This window comes from Podarcis liolepis, assembly GCF_965112155.1.
Source record: "Podarcis liolepis genome assembly, chromosome: 10".
NCBI classification, from domain to species: Eukaryota; Metazoa; Chordata; class Lepidosauria; order Squamata; family Lacertidae; genus Podarcis; species Podarcis liolepis.
In genome coordinates this window covers 20,037,232-20,055,356 of record NC_139562.1, presented here as the reverse complement: position 1 = coordinate 20,055,356, position 18,125 = coordinate 20,037,232, and the positions used below count along the sequence as shown (strand labels likewise).

The 18,125-nt window shown below is 51.8% G+C and overlaps 1 protein-coding gene across 1 annotated transcript in view; it reads left to right on the top strand.

Moving 5' to 3' along the window:
• The first annotated feature begins 226 nt into the window (after positions 1 to 226).
• The window catches only part of TMTC1 (transmembrane O-mannosyltransferase targeting cadherins 1), a 145,451-nt gene continuing 127,552 nt past the window's right edge, over positions 227 to 18,125 (top strand). The window contains exon 1 of the mRNA XM_083461942.1: positions 227 to 775. Within this exon, the coding sequence (XP_083318068.1) occupies positions 447 to 775 (329 nt within the window). The 5' untranslated portion in view covers positions 227 to 446. The remainder of the gene's footprint in view (positions 776 to 18,125) is intronic.

Genomic DNA, 18,125 nt, shown 5'->3' with positions numbered 1-18,125 from the left:
TTGCCCGGCACCTTCATGGGGAATTTTGCGGGTGCTCAGGACCCCAGGGAGACGGCACCTATGCACGGGAGGGAGACGATTTCTCCCCGCCCCTTCCACCCCCCCCCAGGAGAACCCAGCTTCTGGGCGGGCGGGGGAGGGAAGCCTCCCCGGCTGGAGGGAGCATGCGTGCTGCGGGGGAGGGACGGAGGGAGGGATGGCGAGGGGAGGCGGCGGCTGTTTATTTGCAGCTGGGCCGGCGGAGCAGCGGCAGAACGCGAGCGGGCAGCCTCCGAAGCAGCAGCAGCAGCAGCAGCAGCGCCGCCGCCGCCTGCTCCGGCTCGCGGCTGCTCTCCTCTGGCGCCATGCCGGCGTGGAGGGAAGGCGAGGAGGCGCTGAGCTGGGGATGCCTCGACGCCGCCGACGCCGCCGCTGCGCAGGAAGAAGGCAGCTAGCCCGGCCGCGGGATGGGGGCGGCAGCGGCGGCGGGAGGCGGCGGCCGGAGCAGCAGGGAGTCACGAGTGCCTCTGCGCCAGCCGCAGCCGCCTCCGCGCCGGGCTGCCCGGGCCGGGCGCTGGGGAGCCGGGGCGGGCGCGGCGCTGCTGGCGGCTCTCTGCTACCTGAACTCCCTGCGCGGCGAGTTCGTGCACGACGACGTGTGGGCGATCGTCAACAACCCGGACGCGCGGGCGGCGGCCCCCGTGGCGGCCGCCTTCGGGAACGACTTCTGGGGCAAGGGCATGGCCGAGAACACCAGCCACAAGTCCTACCGCCCGCTCTGCGTCCTCACCTTCAAGTAAGTGGGCGCCGAGCGGGTGCCCTTCTTCCATAAAACCGCGCAGCGCCCAGGAGACGAACCTGGCCTCCCGGAAGATGCAGAAGCGCTCTGCACATGCCCAGAGGAGCGGGCGCGCTTCTCGCCAAACCAGCCCTTTCTGCGTCTCAGGAGTTCCATTGCGCCCCAGGCTGTGGGAGGCAGTTGGGGAGAAGTGAAAGCGCTCTGCACATGCCTGGGGGAGAGAAAGCTAGTTTTGAAAGTCGGGTGGGGAGTAGTCCTAACTCCGTAGGGGTTGACAGTTTCGCAGGAAAGGATATGGCTGCTTACTGTAACTCTTACGCTTAGATCCGAGGGCAGGCAATGCTGAATGGACTTTACCGGGAGCAGGGAAATGAGTCCCTTCCCTTAGGAACTTAGATTTAAGTGGGTGAGAATATAGGGAGGGAGGGAGGGGAGTTGAAGAACACTGATGAATTCTCTCTTCTGTTTTGGGATAGAGCAAAGAACCACAGGGATGCTGTGTGTGCATGCTCAGGTGGTGAATGTTCCTGTGCCCATCTTCCCACCTCTGGTTGGACCAGATGACCCTGGGGTCCTTTCCATCTCTGTAGTTGTCTTGATTCTGTGATTCACCTCTCCGAGTTCTTCTTTCCCCCAGGCTCATTTGAGCACAGTCTTTGCCCCCTGGCGCAGCAGTCATTCCCACGGCTAGTCCTGGCAACTTTCCTAGCTGAATCCTGGGCCATAAAGTCTGCTGGAAAGTTGATTACGCTCTGCCTTTCCAAGCATTTCCTGTGGTGCTGGCCAGGGTTTGTATCCAGTGCTAGCCCTATGCAGAGCAGATTCACTGAAAATAATGAAAAAAGTTGGCCCTTTCCAGGAACACAAATAGGTCTACTCTGAGTAGGATTAGTATTGGAAACATCCCTGTGGCTGGTATTCCTTCTGAGCCAGTTCTTTGCTCCTCTTTGCTTCCACTGGAGCATGCTTAGAACACAGTTCAGCCTTTCCCTGTGGGGATAAGATGCTTTCTTGGTTGCTGGGTGAACTTTAGCTATGCAAAGCTACAAATTCCAGCCTTATTCCTGAGCCAAGAAGGGTTTCCTAACTGGTTGTAAATATGCTGATGCTTTTCCTGCTTTTACCCCCAGGCTTCTTTCCTTTGGGGTGGCGCCCCCTCTGGAGTTTAAGGCCAGAGGTTTATGCAGCCTTAGTGCTCCCCCCCCTTTCCATTGATCTATATGGCTGTATGTCTGGGATGAAAAACGTCTCAAGCTAACTGATTTGCCTTTCTTTCGTCTTGGCCTTTGAGTCTCTTTTCTTCAGCTTTAGTACCTCCCTGTGGTTGACGCTTGGTCTGTAAGGAACGTAGGAAGCTGCCCTTACACCATGTGAAATCATTGGTCCATCTAGCTCAATATTGTCTACACTGACTGGCAGCACTTCCCAGTTCTGCCTGGAGATCCCAGGGATTGAACCTGCATGCAAAGCAAGTGTTCTGCCACTGAGCCACAGTCAAAAGGTGGGATGTTAAATGGAATCTGACATAAGCTAGATCAGACTGTTTTTCCATATTTATTAATGTAAAAAAACAACAACATTTAGATGCATAAACTACAACAAATGGCCTATACATATTTGAATACATAAGTGAATAATTCATCAGTGCAAGTCGCACATAGGATTATTAGCACTCTTTTAACTTTCATTTTTGCCTGCTGCCTCCATCCTTGACTGCACTTGCAAATTATTTTGGTGAGTGGTAAGTTTAGACTCTAGGTAGCATTTGAGAGACAGAAAACTGCCTTATACCAGGCTAGGTCTGCGTATTGGTCTAGCCCCGTATTGTCTACTTTGGCTGGCAGTGACTCTCTAGGGTAGTTACAGATAGGTAGCCGTGTTGGTCTGCCATAGTCAAAATAAAAAAAAATCCTTCCAGTAGCACCTTAAAGACCAACTAAGTTAGTTCTTACTAACTTATATAACTTGGCTCATACCAAGAACTAACTTAGTTGGTCTTTAAGGTGCTACTGGAAGGAATTTTTTTATTTTGTCTCTAGGGTAGGGCAGCCCAACTTTTCATACCAAGTAGGCTGCATGAATGCTTTGACACGGAACCTGTAGGCTGCACACTGCCTTGTTGCACATTGGGTGGGGTGGGGGGGAGCGAGGCCAAAATTTGACACACGTCCCAGCCCTCCCACCTCCATCCCAAAGCTATGAAAGCCCTAACTGGGCCTTGGGAAGGAGACAGCGCAACTCTAGGACCCTGTCAGAACCCTCACGCCTCCTTCTAAAAGCCCTGTGCCTCACTTACCCAACTTTGGGAAGGTTGAGGGGGTGTCAGATGTTGCTGAGGGCTACCAAAAAAGGCCTCAAGGGCCACACCTTGGACCACCCTGTTCTAGGGTCAAAGGCAGAGGTTTACCTGTTACTTTTTACAAACTGATGCTGAGGATTCCTTCCACCTGCACGGGGAGCTCTAGTGCCCTTACAGCAGGAAGGGAGGACCTCCCATTCCCCAGATGTTGTTGAGTGCCAACTCCCATCAGTCTCATTCAACCTGGCCAGTGGTATCTTTGTAGCCTTCTGTGGACTTGGCTGGGGTCATGCCTTGTTTGCTGGATCACACTTTTTTTGTTTGACGCTTTGGGTCTCTGGGCATCTGGCTATGTAGCCTAGTTTGGGAGGGACAATGGGAAAGAGATACCAGCTCTGTAGGACAGCTGAAGCTTCTAGATTTATGCCTGGCTACTTCCAGCTTCACTTGTTATACGGCAGCTTCCTCTTCCTCTTCGTGGACACAATTGGCACTTGATTTGGATTCCACATAGGAACTTGCCTTATACTGAGTTGTCCCACTGGTCCACTGACTGGCAATGGTTCTCCAGGGCTTCAGACAAGGGACCTTCCTAGCCTCACATGGAGATGCTGAGGATTGATCCTGGGACCTTCTGCAGGCAAAGCAGATGCTCTACCCTAGAGCTGCAGCCCTTCCCCTTCCTAGCTGCTGAGTGTGCTGCATGGGCCATGAGGCATATGGGCAGAAGGAGGGGCTTCAGCATCTGGCTTCCCACTCTGGAAGTGTTAACTTCATTGTATGTCATTCTGGGGGAGAGTTGTGCTCTGGAAGGGTGGCTTATTAAATTTTAAAATTTAATAAAGCCTGCTTTGGGTTGGTTATTGAGGTGGGTGTCCCAGGGCTGGTTTTTCTTTTCCATTGGAATTCTGTCTTGCTGTTTAAGTTGCTCAGAAATGCGTTCTGGCCTTTCTGCATCTTGCATTCCGCATTGCCCTAGGGAGAGTGACACAGCTTCATCACTTAAGGCTTTTGTTGAATACAGTGGGTGACAGCATCACATGGCGTCTTCCAACTGCTCAGTGGTTCAGTGCTGCGGCAATAGCTCTGCTTTGCTGTCTCCGTGATGCTTGTCAGAAGACCTGCTTCACTCCTGGGAGCACAAGATGGGTGCTTGCATGCTATTAGAAAGTCTTGGCAGGGTGCAAGTTAATTGGTAGAACCTACTGGGTTATGGATGAAGGAGACGTGAATGGTCTTTCCCACCTGGCGACCAGCACAGCCTTGTGACTCTATCCCTGTGGTTCTCCAGATGTTGGTGGACTGCAAGTCCCATCATCACTGATGATTTGCCATGCTGGTTGAGGCTGATTGGAGAGTGACACAGGCTCCCCATCCCTGATCTACTACCAAGTTTAGCCTGTGCTCCTTTTCTCTTTATCTCACTGGATGTGTGCTCACCTGGTCTGTCTCCCATGCAATTCCCCTTTCCAGATACATAGGAGTTTACCTTTTACAAGAGAGAATATCAGGGATAGCTGATATCTAGGTATAGCTCAGTTGGTAGAGAATGAGAATTGATTTCAGGGTTGTGGTTCAGGCCCCATGTTGGACAAAAGATTGCAGGGGTTGGACTAGATGGCACTTGGTGTCCCTTCCAACTCTACAATTTTATGATCAGAGGTCCCATACTTTCTCTTTTTTCATGTTGCTTGGGCCCAGGTTACTCAAAGGATCCCAAACTTGCTTGAGTCTTGAGATTGTCACCAGAAGCCCTTTTATCTAGTGACGTTAGATGAGTGGTTAGTAGGGAGAGGGCCTTTTATGTGGTGGCACCCCATTTCTAGAACGCCTTCCCCAGCGAGGCATACCTGCCCTTCTCTACACCAGGTGAATGCCTTTTCATTGCCGTGGGTACATCTATCCCACCTTACTAAGATTTCTGCTGGTTTTAAATTGTTTTGGCTGCGTGATTATGCTGCTTTTAGATGGGTTTTGCGGCTGAGATTTATTTCATAGCAGGTCTAAGTATTTTTGTTGTCGATTGGATTGCCTTTTCCATTTTTAATGTCTCTGTAAACACCCTAGAAATCTTAGCTGTGTGGGCGGTATACAAATGTAGTAAATAAATATGGGTGGCATAGAACTGTGGTAAGTAAATAAATGCAACTCCCTTTTCTATTGCTTGGCTCATCTGCTTGCTTTGTGACTCGGTAATGGTTGATACAGGAGTCTTCAGCAATCTGTGTCTATGGATCAAGTGCTTAGTGTTCGCTCTTGTATTCATTGTACAGTGGTGCCCCGCAAGACGAATGCCTCGCAAGACGGAAAACTCGCTAGACGAAAGAGTTTTCCGTTTTGGAGGTGCTTCGCAAAACGAATTTCCTATGGGCTTGCTTCGCAAGAGGACAATGTATTGCGAGTTCCTGCTGTTTTTTCCCCCTTTCCCCCCTTTTTCTAAGCTGCTAAGCCGCTTATCAGCTGATCCGATCAGCAGATAAGCCGCTAAAAGCCGCTAATAGCTCTAATCCGCTAATCCGTCAATGGGCTTGCTTCGCAAGGCGAAAAAACCGCTAGACGAAGAGAATCACAGAACGGATTCTTTTTGTCTTGCGAGGCACCACTGTATTTGCGATGAGTTGTGCTTTATGGGGTCCTACAAAGTTCTCCAGCCAGATGACCTCCAGATGTTGTTGGATTGTAACTCCCATCATCCTTGACCATTGGCTGTGCTGTCTGGGACTGAGCCCAAAACACCTGGAAGGCACAAGGTTGGGCAAAGCTTCTCTGTGATTGCTCGCTGTGTTTTGCCTTTGATATACTGGTGATTATTTGCTGCTGTGCTTTGAATTGGCGCTTGTGCAGTCTGGGGCTGCGCCATCATCTGCTCCAGAAATGGGTGTAGCCTTTTATCAAAAAAAGAAAAAGAAAAAGAAAAGGATCTAGTTGTGATCCGCCTCTCCAACCTGTCCAGTTGCAGTTCGTTCCTACACTTGTAGTGGTGGTGAACATGTGATCTGTGAGTGAACCTTAACCCTTCTTGGATCCCCAGTGTTTTTCCATAGGCTATTCTTGTTCTTGGGCTATCTAATATTGAATAGTTTCGTCATTGTTACGGAAAAATCCCGGGCGTGGAGTTCCAAGCCACCCGGTGCGTCGGACTGAGTCCGCGGGTCCTAGCGGAGAAAATAAGCTCAGCCGGAAAAAGGAGCAAGATGCGGAGATCCGAGTTTATTGCGCAACAGGTTCAAGACGAGATTGAACCCCGAGAATGGGGTGACATAAACTTTTAAAAGTTCCCTCCAAGTCCCAGAATACAGTGCACGAAACGTCATGAATACATTATGGGAAGGTTGGGTTTCATGGATTACATCATGAATATTTTACACACGTCATGAATATATTTACAGAGAGGTGGGGTTACACTGATTAGCATTTGAGACAAGGGAGGGGGAATGTGCAGAGTGAGGGATATACATAAGTAAACATTTCTTGAGTACCGGTGGTGGCTAGACAAAGGGACAGTGATATGCATCGTCTGCCACCTGGTATTGCCCGGAGGAAGGGTTAGGCAGGACGATCTGACAGGATTAAGAAGTTCCTGTGTACGTGCCCTGCCGCTTGAGGGATTATGGAGGTCAGGGTGTCATCATGGAGTCCAAAGGGAGCTGGGTTGAATGACGCTGAAAGCAAGGAATTCGGAGCTATGGTTGATTTTATATGATTTTCGGAAGGTTCTGAAGGTTCCCAACCTGTTCCGTAGCCTCGGTCAAAGTTGGATACATTGTAACAAGGTTTTGACAGGTTTACGAGCAAAACGGATACATTGTAGCAAGGTCCTGATTGGATTAGGAGGTCGGAAGTTTCGGTTCGATTGTTCTCGCTGTGGGGGGCCGTCAGTAGCTTGTCAGCAGCTTTAATGAGGCGTGCAAGAGCTCGCTGAGCTGCCTGAGCCAGTTCTTGCAGGATGGATGCATGGCTGTGATTGGCTAAGGCGCAGCTCAGTATTTTGAATGGGGACGTAGTATGATGCGGTCAACTCGCTTTTGGAATAGGGCAAGAGGGAGGCATAGGAAGAGATTGAGACAGGAAAGAGCCTTTTATTTGTAAGGCAGGGGTATAGTGTGGTGCTTGTGCAACGATGTGGGGGCTGAGGGTTCCAGGAAGGATTGGGCACTGTAGAGGTCATCGCCTCGGGCCCGTTCAGGTAACGATGGAGGGAAATGGTTGCCCCCCCCTTCCTCCTTCCGTATCAGTCCCCCATTCGGAGATAGATTTGCATTAAAGTTCTGTTAGAACTTGCAAATCCTTTCTCCGCACCCTATACCCCTGTGATTTCATACTCGCCTTCCCCCAGGTGTCTCATTTGTACGTATTCGGGGAAGACCGGAGCGTTATGGGAGCGGGAATAGGCTCGAAAGGGAAGAGGAGCAGATTGAGTCGGGAGGCGGAGGAGAGAGCAGCAAGGGGAGACACAATGTATGGCACAGCAAAGGACAGAAATGCAAAAGGCAACCGTAAGAGTTGTGAGTAATATGACCTTAATCAATTGTCGGAGCCACCCCAGCTTTGGTAGCCATCCCCACAAGTCAACGTCAGACAGTCCCTCGTGTTGTATGTCATGTAACCTCCCTGCTAACTCATGGATGTTATTCAAGTGTCCTGTAATGTTTAGAGACTGGTCAGTTACGTAGGTGCAACACTCGGTACCTATTAAAGCGCAGGTTCCTCCTTGACTGGACAGTAGAAAGTCCGTAGCGATCCTCGTCTGTAAGCTGAGCTGTCTCACCTCAGACAGTTCCGACATCAGGGAGTCCGTGATCTCGGTTGCCTCCTGCATGAACTTGAGGAGGATATCGGTGAGCCGGAGGATGTCGACATGGTTGGATCCTGCCCCGTAGGCAGGAAAGAGTGCTCAACCCACGGTCTCTCCGTTGGCAGCAACATCGGATAAGTCAGACAGTTGTTTTTCCTCCCGTTTATTCCTCTGCCTCCCAGGGGGCAGGTGTGGTACTATCCTTATGCCGGGAATGATGTACCCGACGAAACAGGACCCGGACATATGGGGGCTCACCCAGGTATATGCACGATGACCGCATACCCAGAACAAACCACTGAGGTATGACTCCATTCTTCCTGAGGCGAAGGCTTGCAGTAACATGGCGTCGGTGGGTTGGGGCTGCCAGGTTGGAGGGTGGTCGATGACCGTGGCCCAAGCAAGGGTAAGGTTTGGAAAGGTCCGGGATCCCGTCATGTCCGTGATAGTGACATGGCCGGTGGACAAAAGCTCTAAATTGGACGTACAGGTGCTGGAGCCGATGAAGGTGCCTTCCCCGGTGAAGGTGCGGCAAAGCGGACCCTTTGTCGGGCCGGTGAGGTAAAGGTATTGGTGGGTCAAGTTCAACGCAGTTAGATTCCAGGAGGCGACGTCCCCTGACCGGAACTGTTGTATGGTGACCGGGACCGGAACAAGGGGAAGGCTCTGTTGGAGGTGGCTGGGAGCATGGGCGCAGATCCAGCATTCAGGGTAGGGTGCCTCCTTGGCCACCTGGCCGAGGAGTTTAATGTAAGAGTTCTGTTCCCAGGAGGAAAGGAGATCCTCTCCTGGGGAGGAAGGGTCTGCGCCGAGTTTTCGTGGTGCTGTGCCGAGGGGATGAAGGGGGTCGGTGGTATTTAAGAGGCGCCTGTCTTTGGCTATGCCCCCACATCGTAAAGGTCCCACGTTATCCCACGTGGGGGAGCGTGAGGGATGTGCTGGATGGTACCAGCCCTCAAGGTATTCTGCTCCTCTCCAATCGTGGGTAATTCCGAGGTTCCAAAGGCAGCAGAAATTCCTTAGACAAAGTCCTTGTAGTTGCGGCTTTCGGAGCTCCGGGGTCATGAGGAGACATTGGAACCCGAAAATCAGGTTGTCGGAGGGGCTCGTTGCGTCAGTGTAGGCTGGTGCGGCCCCCCCTTTCTCGATTTCGGTCCAATTTGGGCTCCTCAAGAGTTCCCCGTTGCCGAATAGGAAATGGGTCCCGTTCTTGCAGGTGAGGCGGTAGTAGGAGTGGTCGAGGGTGACTGCGGCTGACCCAATTCGGTGTAGGGTTTGGTCTCGGATGAAAAGTTCCCAATACTCGTTGTCAGTCAGCTGGGGTACGAGGGAATGTCGTAGTAATGTCCGGGACTCGGGGAGGCAAAAGTCAAAGTCCCCCATTCGGTTGGGGTTCGACTTCCCACCCGTCTCGAGTCGGTGATAGTCCAGGAAGTGGTAATCCGTGGGTAAGCCGGTGCAGTGATCAGTTGGCATGGCTGAGGAGTAGGTCAAAGTCTGGTAGGCAAGGAAAATGAAGAAGTTCATGGTTAGGGTCCGGGAAAGGCAAAGCATTGGAGAATGAGGAGGTCGGAAGGCTGTGGGAATGAGCTGTTAGAAGAACTGTCAAAGAAGCTGTCAAAGCGCGCTGTCAGTGGAGCTGTCAAAGAAGCTGTCAAAGCGCGCTGTCAGTGGAGCTGTCAAAGAAGCTGTCAAAGCGCGCTGTCAGTGGAGCTGTCAAAGAAGCTGTCAAAGCGCGCTGTCAGTGGAGCTGTCAGAGGAGCTGTCAAAGCGCGCTGTCAGTGGAGCTGTCAAAGAGGCTGTCAAAGCGCGCTGTCAGTGCGTTTCAAGCGTATTCGGATGGTATTGGGATCGGGGACGATCTCGGATGTCCAATTGGTTGAGGTGGGCTCCGGTCCGGTCTGTTGGGCCCGATTCTGACCCCGATCTGGTCCGGTCTGTTGGGCCCGATTCTGACCCCGATCTGGTCCGGTCTGTTGGGCCCGATTCTGACCCCGATCTGGTCCGGTCTGTTGGGCCCGATTCTGACCCCGATCTGGTCCGGTCTGTTGGGCCCGATTCTGACCCCGATCTGGTCCGGTCTGTTGGGCCCGATTCTGACCCCGATCTGGTCCGGTCTGTTGGTCGTCGTCGTCGTCAATGTACGAAGTTGGTGGGGTGGGTGGAGTTGAAAAAGTGAAGTCCTCCCCGATGTTTTCCTCGGCTTCTTGAGGGGGGGGTGAGGACTTACACCTCGTGTGATGGATCCACGAATTCTTCTCACCCAACTTTACGGCGGTTGGTGACGTCAGGAGTATCTGGTAGGGGCCTTCCCACGCGGGTTGGAGGGGTTCCTTCTGATAGACTTTGACGAGGATCCAGTCGCCTGGGTTGAAGGAGTGGGCTTGCACGTCGATGGGTAGACTTTGTCCTTCGACGGCCGCGTACTGGTGGAGTCGTTGTAGCTGTGTCTGGAGCTGAATGACATAGTTAGTAAGTTCTGCTTCTCCCAGTTCAAGTTCTGAGAGTGGGAACTGAGTGTTATAGACGGGGGGAGGTCTCCCAAATAAAAGTTCGTAGGGGGACAACTTCAATGGTCCAGTCGGTGCGCTCCGTATATTATGAAGGACCAACGGGAGTGCATTCACCCATTTCAGTCCAGTGAGTCTACAGAGTTTTCCTAATTGGGTTTTAATTTCTTGATTCATTCGTTCTACCTGGCCTGAAGATTGTGGGTGGTAGGGAGTATGGAGATCCCATTTTATTCGTAAGGCTTTGGCCACTAATTGTACTATTTGAGCTGTGAAGTGTGTTCCTCTGTCGCTATCTAGGCGACGGGGCACTCCGAACCGAGGGATAATGTCCTGTAGGAGGGCTCTGGCCACTACAGAGGCAGTGGGTTTTCTACAAGGGAATCCTTCTACCCAGGAGGAGAGTTTATCCACTATGATCAGCGCATGTTTAAACCCTTGGCAGAGCGGTAGGTCGATAAAGTCCAGCTGTAGGCTCTCGAATGGAACAAATGCCCACAGTCTAGCCCCTGGTGGCGTTCTGGGTTGTCGTTTGGGGTTATAAGAGTTGCAGGTAACGCAGTTCTTCGATGCTGTTGTGGCTGCGACCGCAAGTCCAGGAGCGTACCAGGATCTTTTTACGTGTTCTATCAGTCTCCCTTTTCCCCAGTGTGTTTGTTGATGAAGGACCCTCACCAATTTTGGAACCCATGCCTTTGGAAGGACGGTTCTGCCATCTGGGAGAACCCAAACGTTATTGTGTTGGACTGCGCCCACAGATCGCCAGAGGGTCTTTTCTTCCTCGGGTGCTTCCTCGTAAATTTGTGTAGTGTCTATGTTAAGCGGGATTTGTGGAGCTTGAAATTCCGAATCGTTGTTTGGGGGGCGGAGTGCGGCTGACTGGGCTGCTTTATCTGCTCGTCTATTCCCCTTTGAAATTGGATCTCTACCGCGAGTGTGAGCCTTACAGTGGACGACTGCGATCGCGGTAGGTAGGTGAATGGCCGTCAAGAGTCTCTCTACTAAGGCAGCGTGTGAAATTTTTGAGCCAGCCGCTGTTAGGAAGCCTCTTTGTAACCAAATTTGGCCGGTGGTATGCACCAGTCCAAAACAGTACTTGCTATCCGTGTAGATTGTAACTCGTTTGTTTTCACATATCTCACAGGCACGTATAAGCGCTATTAACTCTGCAGCCTGGGCGCTGTATTGCGGGTTTATTGGATTGGCTTCTACGACTTCAAAATCAGTGACCACAGCGTACCCTGTTTTCCTTTCCCCTTCGACAACCTTAGAGCTGCCGTCTGTGTAGAGTATTATATCTGGGTTGTCTAAAGGTAGGTGGTCCAGGTCTTCCCTGGGCTTTTCGGCTTGCCGGACTATGGTGGCGCAGTCATGGTGCGGGGTCCCGTCATTAGGGAGGGGAAGAAGGGTGGCTGGGTTGAGGGAGTTAACTCGCTTGATGGTGACATTTGAAGGTGTTAGCAGGACGGCCTCATACCTATTTAGTCTGGAGTTGGAAAAGTGATGGCACCCCTTTAATGTTAATAGGGTAGAGACGGAATGGGGCACATGGATAGTGATTTCGTGCCCCAGAACTGTCTCTTGAGCCTTCTCCAGGAGGATTGCTGCGGCGGCTATAGCTCGTAGACAGCTTACCGCCCCCTTTGCGGTTGTGTCTAGTTGAAGACTGTAGTATGCCACAGGTCTCTCCTGGTCTCGGAAAGGCTGAGTTAACACCCCCGAAGCCACCCCCATTTGCTCATGGACGAACAAGTTGAAAGGAATTCTGTAGTCAGGTAAGCCTAGGGCGGGGGCAGATCTCAGTTCTTGTTTCAGTCGTTCAAAGGACTTGTATGCCTCTTCCTCCCAAACTAGAGTGTCTGGGTGGTCTTGGCGGGTCATAGCCGACAGGGGCTTAGTGATCTCGCTGTAACCCGCAATCCATGCTCTGCAGAAGCCAGCCATTCCTAAGAATCCCCGTAATTGTCTCTTAGTCTTGGGGAGGGGGATTTTAGTGACTGCCTCTATCCTGTCTGTTGCCAAACTTCGGGTGCCTATTCCTAGGATGTGCCCGAGGTATTTAACTTCTTGTTTGCAATACTGTAGTTTCTTTGGCGACACCTTATGTCCCTTTCTAGCCAGTTCTGTTAAGAGATGCTTAGTGTCCGTTTTACATGCTTCCTCGCTAATGGAGCAGAGGAGAAGGTCATCTACGTAGAGTAAAAGGGCGGAGCCAGCTGGGAGATTTATGTCTTGTAAATCTTGGTGTAGGATGGCCGAAAAGATGGCGGGCGATTCTACGTAACCCTGGGGCAATCTAGTCCAGGTGAGCTGACTAGGTCCCCAGGTGAAGGCGAAGAGAAATTGGCTGTCCGGGTCTAGGGGTATGCTAAAGAAGGCGGAACAGAGGTCCGCCGCGGTGTACCACTTAGTCTCTGCGGGTATGGCGTTCAGTAAAGAATTCGGGTTGCCCACTACTGGATGTCGAGGTATGACAAATTGGTTCACGAGTCTCAAGTCTTGCACAAAACGATATCTAACTGGTGCCCCCTCTGCCGATGGCTTCTTTACTGGGAGCACTGGGGTGTTGCATGGGGATGCGCAAGGGACTAGGATTCCCTTCTCGAGGAAGTCTTCGATCATAGGAGTTAACCCCTCGATAGCTTCTTTGGGTAAGGGATATTGTTTTGTGCAGGGAAAGGGTAAGTCAGTCCTGTAGGTAATTTTCACTGGGGTCGCTGATAATAAGAGACCCACTGAGGTCGATTCGGTGCCCCATAAAGAGGAGGGCAAATCTCGTTCCAATTCCGGGGGTAGGTTTGGGAATTGTCTGTCTGTCTTTTCCTCCTCAACTATTCCTTGGAAGGATGGGATGGATTCTTCGGGCATGTGTAGGTAGATGCCTTCCTTGGTGCACTTAATGGTAGCGTTCAGTTTGCAAAGTAGGTCCCTTCCCAAAAGGTTTACCGGGCTGCTAGTTAGAAGGAAGGTATGCTCGGCCAGTAGCGGTCCGAGGGTAACCTTGGAAGGACGTGATAGTGGGCAAGTGCGGGGTATCCCATCCAGACCCATAACTTTTCTGGTCTCCGGACCCGGTTTCAGGTGGCTATCGGTTAAAGTAGAGTATGTGGCTCCTGTGTCCAGTAGGCATTGATACGGATGGCCATCGATCTCTATCGTGCAAAATGGGTCTTCAGAGGATAACGTAAGGACTGGACAGATGGTCAGGGTTTGGTTGGGATCCCCTCCTAATTGTCAATAGGTTTCTTGGTCATCAGGAAAGGGTTGGTTAGGTGGGTGCAAGGGAGGTGCCGTGGCGTTAGTCCACGGGTGGGTGGACGGCGTTATAGCGGGCATCTGGGTCCTTGGTCCTGGTGGAGGTCTTTGGTTTTGGGTAGATGCACTCGGAGGCGGTTGGGGTTGATATGTGGCCGTGGCTGGTGGAGGGTTATGAAGGATGGGTGGTTGGTTCCCGTATCCGTAAGTTGGATTTGGATGCGGCGCTGCATAAGTTATATTATTGAGGTAGGGGCAGAATCTTCTTATGTGTCCCTCTTCCTGACAGTAATAACAGGCTCCGGTGGCTGGTCCCCATGGTCTAAGGGAATGGGGAGGTCCTCCTCCTCGAATTCCCTTTCCTCGGCTAAAACCCCTGCCCCTTCCGGAGTTTAAGTCCATACTCAGGGCAAGGATCTGTTCGGTTTCGGGTTTGGGGTCCCTTTTCTTCCTCTCATCCCGTGAATTATATACAGATTTGGCGATTGAGAGGATTTCACTGATACTTTTGCCATCATACCCTATTTGTAAGTTCAGGGCCTTCCTTATATCGGGGCAGGCTTGGTCTTTAAAGAAGCCTTTGACTATAACTTCGTGTTGGGGTTTTTCGGGGTCGATTCCCCCCCATGTTTTGATGGCTGAGACTAGCCGGGTGTAGTAATCAGATGGGTGTTCGTTTGCCCCTTGCAAAACGGACTGGACCTTCGTCCAGTTGACAGTACGTTGTCCAGCGGCCTTAATGCCGTCTAGGATTGCCCGTTTGAATAAGTCCAGATACCAGATGCCGTCGGCAGTATTGTAATCCCACGTCGGCTCGGTGCGTAAGCATTGAGCTGTGAGCGGCTCTAACCCTTCTCGGCGACCTGCCTGGTAGTTGGGGAGTTCGATTGCCTCTCCTGCCTTTGCCAGAATATCTGCCTTCTCGGCCTCGTTGAAGAGGGTGTTTAAGAGAACGTGAATGTCTGGCCAGGTCGGTTTATGGGTCGAAAAAATGGCGCTGACCTGACGGTGGCATTTATCCGGATCGTCTCTTAATGATGGCATTTGATTTGACCAATTTACCAGGTCAGCCGTATAGAAAGGCTGGTGGGTATACACCATTCGAGGGGGTCCATCTGGTCGTAGGGGTGGGATCGGCAGGGCCCTTAAGGGCATCTGGACTGCTGCGGAGTCTGCCTGATTTGAATCCGCTTGCTTGGATGTTTCTGGGACCTCTTGAGATTTTTCGGGGTTCTCTTTAGATTTTTCAAGGAGGCTAGGGTGTCCTGAAGTGGCCTCTAGTATTTCTTTGGCTCGCTGCCTCAAGGACAGGAGATTAGAGCTCTCTAAGGTGGCGCTTTGTATTACTCTGGCTCGCTGCCTCGTTAACCGCGGGCTCGCAACCCCACGCGCCCCTTGGTCTTCTACATTCTCATCGCTGTCTGAGTCCTCTCTAGGGGTGGGTTGAATAGTTGGCCCATAGTAGAATGGAATGAGCGTTTGTTCCATGGAGTCGTCCCCTGGGTGTCCTTCGTATGGAGGGGGCGGAGGCGACCTTCCATGATTTAAGATAGGTAGTTGGTAGGTCGTGGCTCTTTTAGTGGCTTGGAGCAGTCCTCTGACCGTCTCAAATGTGGCTAGGTATTCTAATTGGCGGGGTTTTTCTTCCATCAGGTACTTCTTAAGGTATTGTAGGCGCTCTTCGTTAAAGGAGCCCCCCTTTGGCCACTGTAACTCTGGTTTTGCGGAGGCAGTTCCAGTGGGCCAGGTGCGTGTACAGAGATCTTCTAATTTTTGTCTCGATAACAATTTGTGCCCGGGAACTGATTTCCAGTAAGAGATGACGAACTCAAGAGGGGAGTCGGGGTCTCTCTGGGACTCGGATGGCTTCCTAGAAGCCTTCCTCCCGGAGCGAGCCCTCTCGTGTTTGGAGGCTTGGGTACCCATTTTATTCACGCGTGTCTAGGTAAAGAGAGGGGAAAAGGGGGTCGTTAGGGGTGTGGGCTTAGGGAAGGTTTTGCTGCTTAGCAACTTCTTAGCGGGTTTTTTAGAGAGCTCTTCTTGCCTATTCTCTATTCCTTCTTTTCCTACTCTTCAACTTCTCAGGGGTTCCTCTCCACTCTGCCAAGTTCCACCCAACTCTTCTCGGGTTCCCCTCCTGGCAACCTCCTACCTATCGTTAAATCTCGGAAGAGGGACCCTACTGAACGCCCGCGCCGTGCGGTGCCAGATCGGGTGATCCCTTGATAGAGTTTCGGACGGAAAATCCCCCTTGCTATCGGAAGCGGGTTCACGCACGATACACGTGTTACGTGGCCCGACCGGTGCGGCTGGGATTAATTGATAGGAAAGCAAGACCCCTTCCTGCCCCCTCCGTAAGGGCGCTCGGGAAGTTCGGAAGAAGAACTCCAATCCCTTGCTTTCAACCGAGATGCCCGTTGCAGGGAGTCGGCTGTCCTTTCAAGCCGGGTCTCTCCGTCTTATTTTCGGACTCTCGATTGGTGCGGCTGACTGGAGAATTTGAGAGAAAGAGATAGAGCTCAGAGCCCCCCTTTCGGGCCGAGCGGCAGTCCACGGTCTCTCTCAGCACTTGGACCAAGGGACAGGCGAGAAAGAGCGATAGAGAGGAAGGCAGAGAATTCAGTTGCCAGGAGACTTCCACCCCCCTTTTCCACCAGTGCACTGGGTTTCCTATACTCACGCGTCTTCCTTGTAGATCCCGGGATCGTAGAAGCCGGCTGGATGTCCCTTTGCTCCCCGGCTGAACTCCTGGGACGTTCGATTACCGCCCGGAGGATGGCCGGAGGTCCAGAGGGTCTTCTCGGGCAAACTGGCCCGGAGCCGGCAGAAGATTCGGGGCCCCCGGTCAGCAACACGGGAGAACCGCTCGTCCCTGTTCGGGCGCCAAATGTTACGGAAAAATCCCGGGCGTGGAGTTCCAAGCCACCCGGTGCGTCGGACTGAGTCCGCGGGTCCTAGCGGAGAAAATAAGCTCAGCCGGAAAAAGGAGCAAGATGCGGAGATCCGAGTTTATTGCACAACAGGTTCAAGACGAGATTGAACCCCGAGAATGGGGTGACATAAACTTTTAAAAGTTCCCTCCAAGTCCCAGAATACAGTGCACGAAACGTCATGAATACATTATGGGAAGGTTGGGTTTCATGGATTACATCATGAATATTTTACACACGTCATGAATATATTTACAGAGAGGTGGGGTTACACTGATTAGCATTTGAGACAAGGGAGGGGGAATGTGCAGAGTGAGGGATATACATAAGTAAACATTTCTTGAGTACCGGTGGTGGCTAGACAAAGGGACAGTGATATGCATCGTCTGCCACCTGGTATTGCCCGGAGGAAGGGTTAGGCAGGACGATCTGACAGGATTAAGAAGTTCCTGTGTACGTGCCCTGCCGCTTGAGGGATTATGGAGGTCAGGGTGTCATCATGGAGTCCAAAGGGAGCTGGGTTGAATGACGCTGAAAGCAAGGAATTCGGAGCTATGGTTGATTTTATATGATTTTCGGAAGGTTCTGAAGGTTCCCAACCTGTTCCGTAGCCTCGGTCAAAGTTGGATACATTGTAACAAGGTTTTGACAGGTTTACGAGCAAAACGGATACATTGTAGCAAGGTCCTGATTGGATTAGGAGGTCGGAAGTTTCGGTTCGATTGTTCTCGCTGTGGGGGGCCGTCAGTAGCTTGTCAGCAGCTTTAATGAGGCGTGCAAGAGCTCGCTGAGCTGCCTGAGCCAGTTCTTGCAGGATGGATGCATGGCTGTGATTGGCTAAGGCGCAGCTCAGTATTTTGAATGGGGACGTAGTATGATGCGGTCAACTCGCTTTTGGAATAGGGCAAGAGGGAGGCATAGGAAGAGATTGAGACAGGAAAGAGCCTTTTATTTGTAAGGCAGGGGTATAGTGTGGTGCTTGTGCAACGATGTGGGGGCTGAGGGTTCCAGGAAGGATTGGGCACTGTAGAGGTCATCGCCTCGGGCCCGTTCAGGTAACGATGGAGGGAAATGGTTGCCCCCCCCTTCCTCCTTCCGTATCATCATGCTGTTGGCTTGGGTGCAGTTGTGGAACATCTGCACCAAACATTGGCAACCAGGTGCCCCCAGATGTTCTGGACAACAGCTCCCATTAGCCTCAGCCAGTATGGTGAATGGTCAATAATTATGGGAATTGTAGTCAGGAACATCTTGAGGGCACCAGGTTCCGTTCCCCAGCTCTATGCTATTGTTCCCATAGTACTGGGTTTGGAGTATGGTGTTTTAGGCTAATACATGTTCTCTGGGAGCACAGTGTTGACTGATGCGGTGAGCGGGTCCCTCACTCCTCCCATTCCAGATCTCTACCCATATGCATTGCACAAGGTCTTGAGCTGTGCAGTTGTACCTGCGTGACTGCTAGATGTGGCTGTGCGATCTGCCAGAGGTGTGCTGGTACAAGGCAGTGGCATGCTGTGTACTGCAGGGGCACTTAGATGTAAGCAGCATGTGATCATGG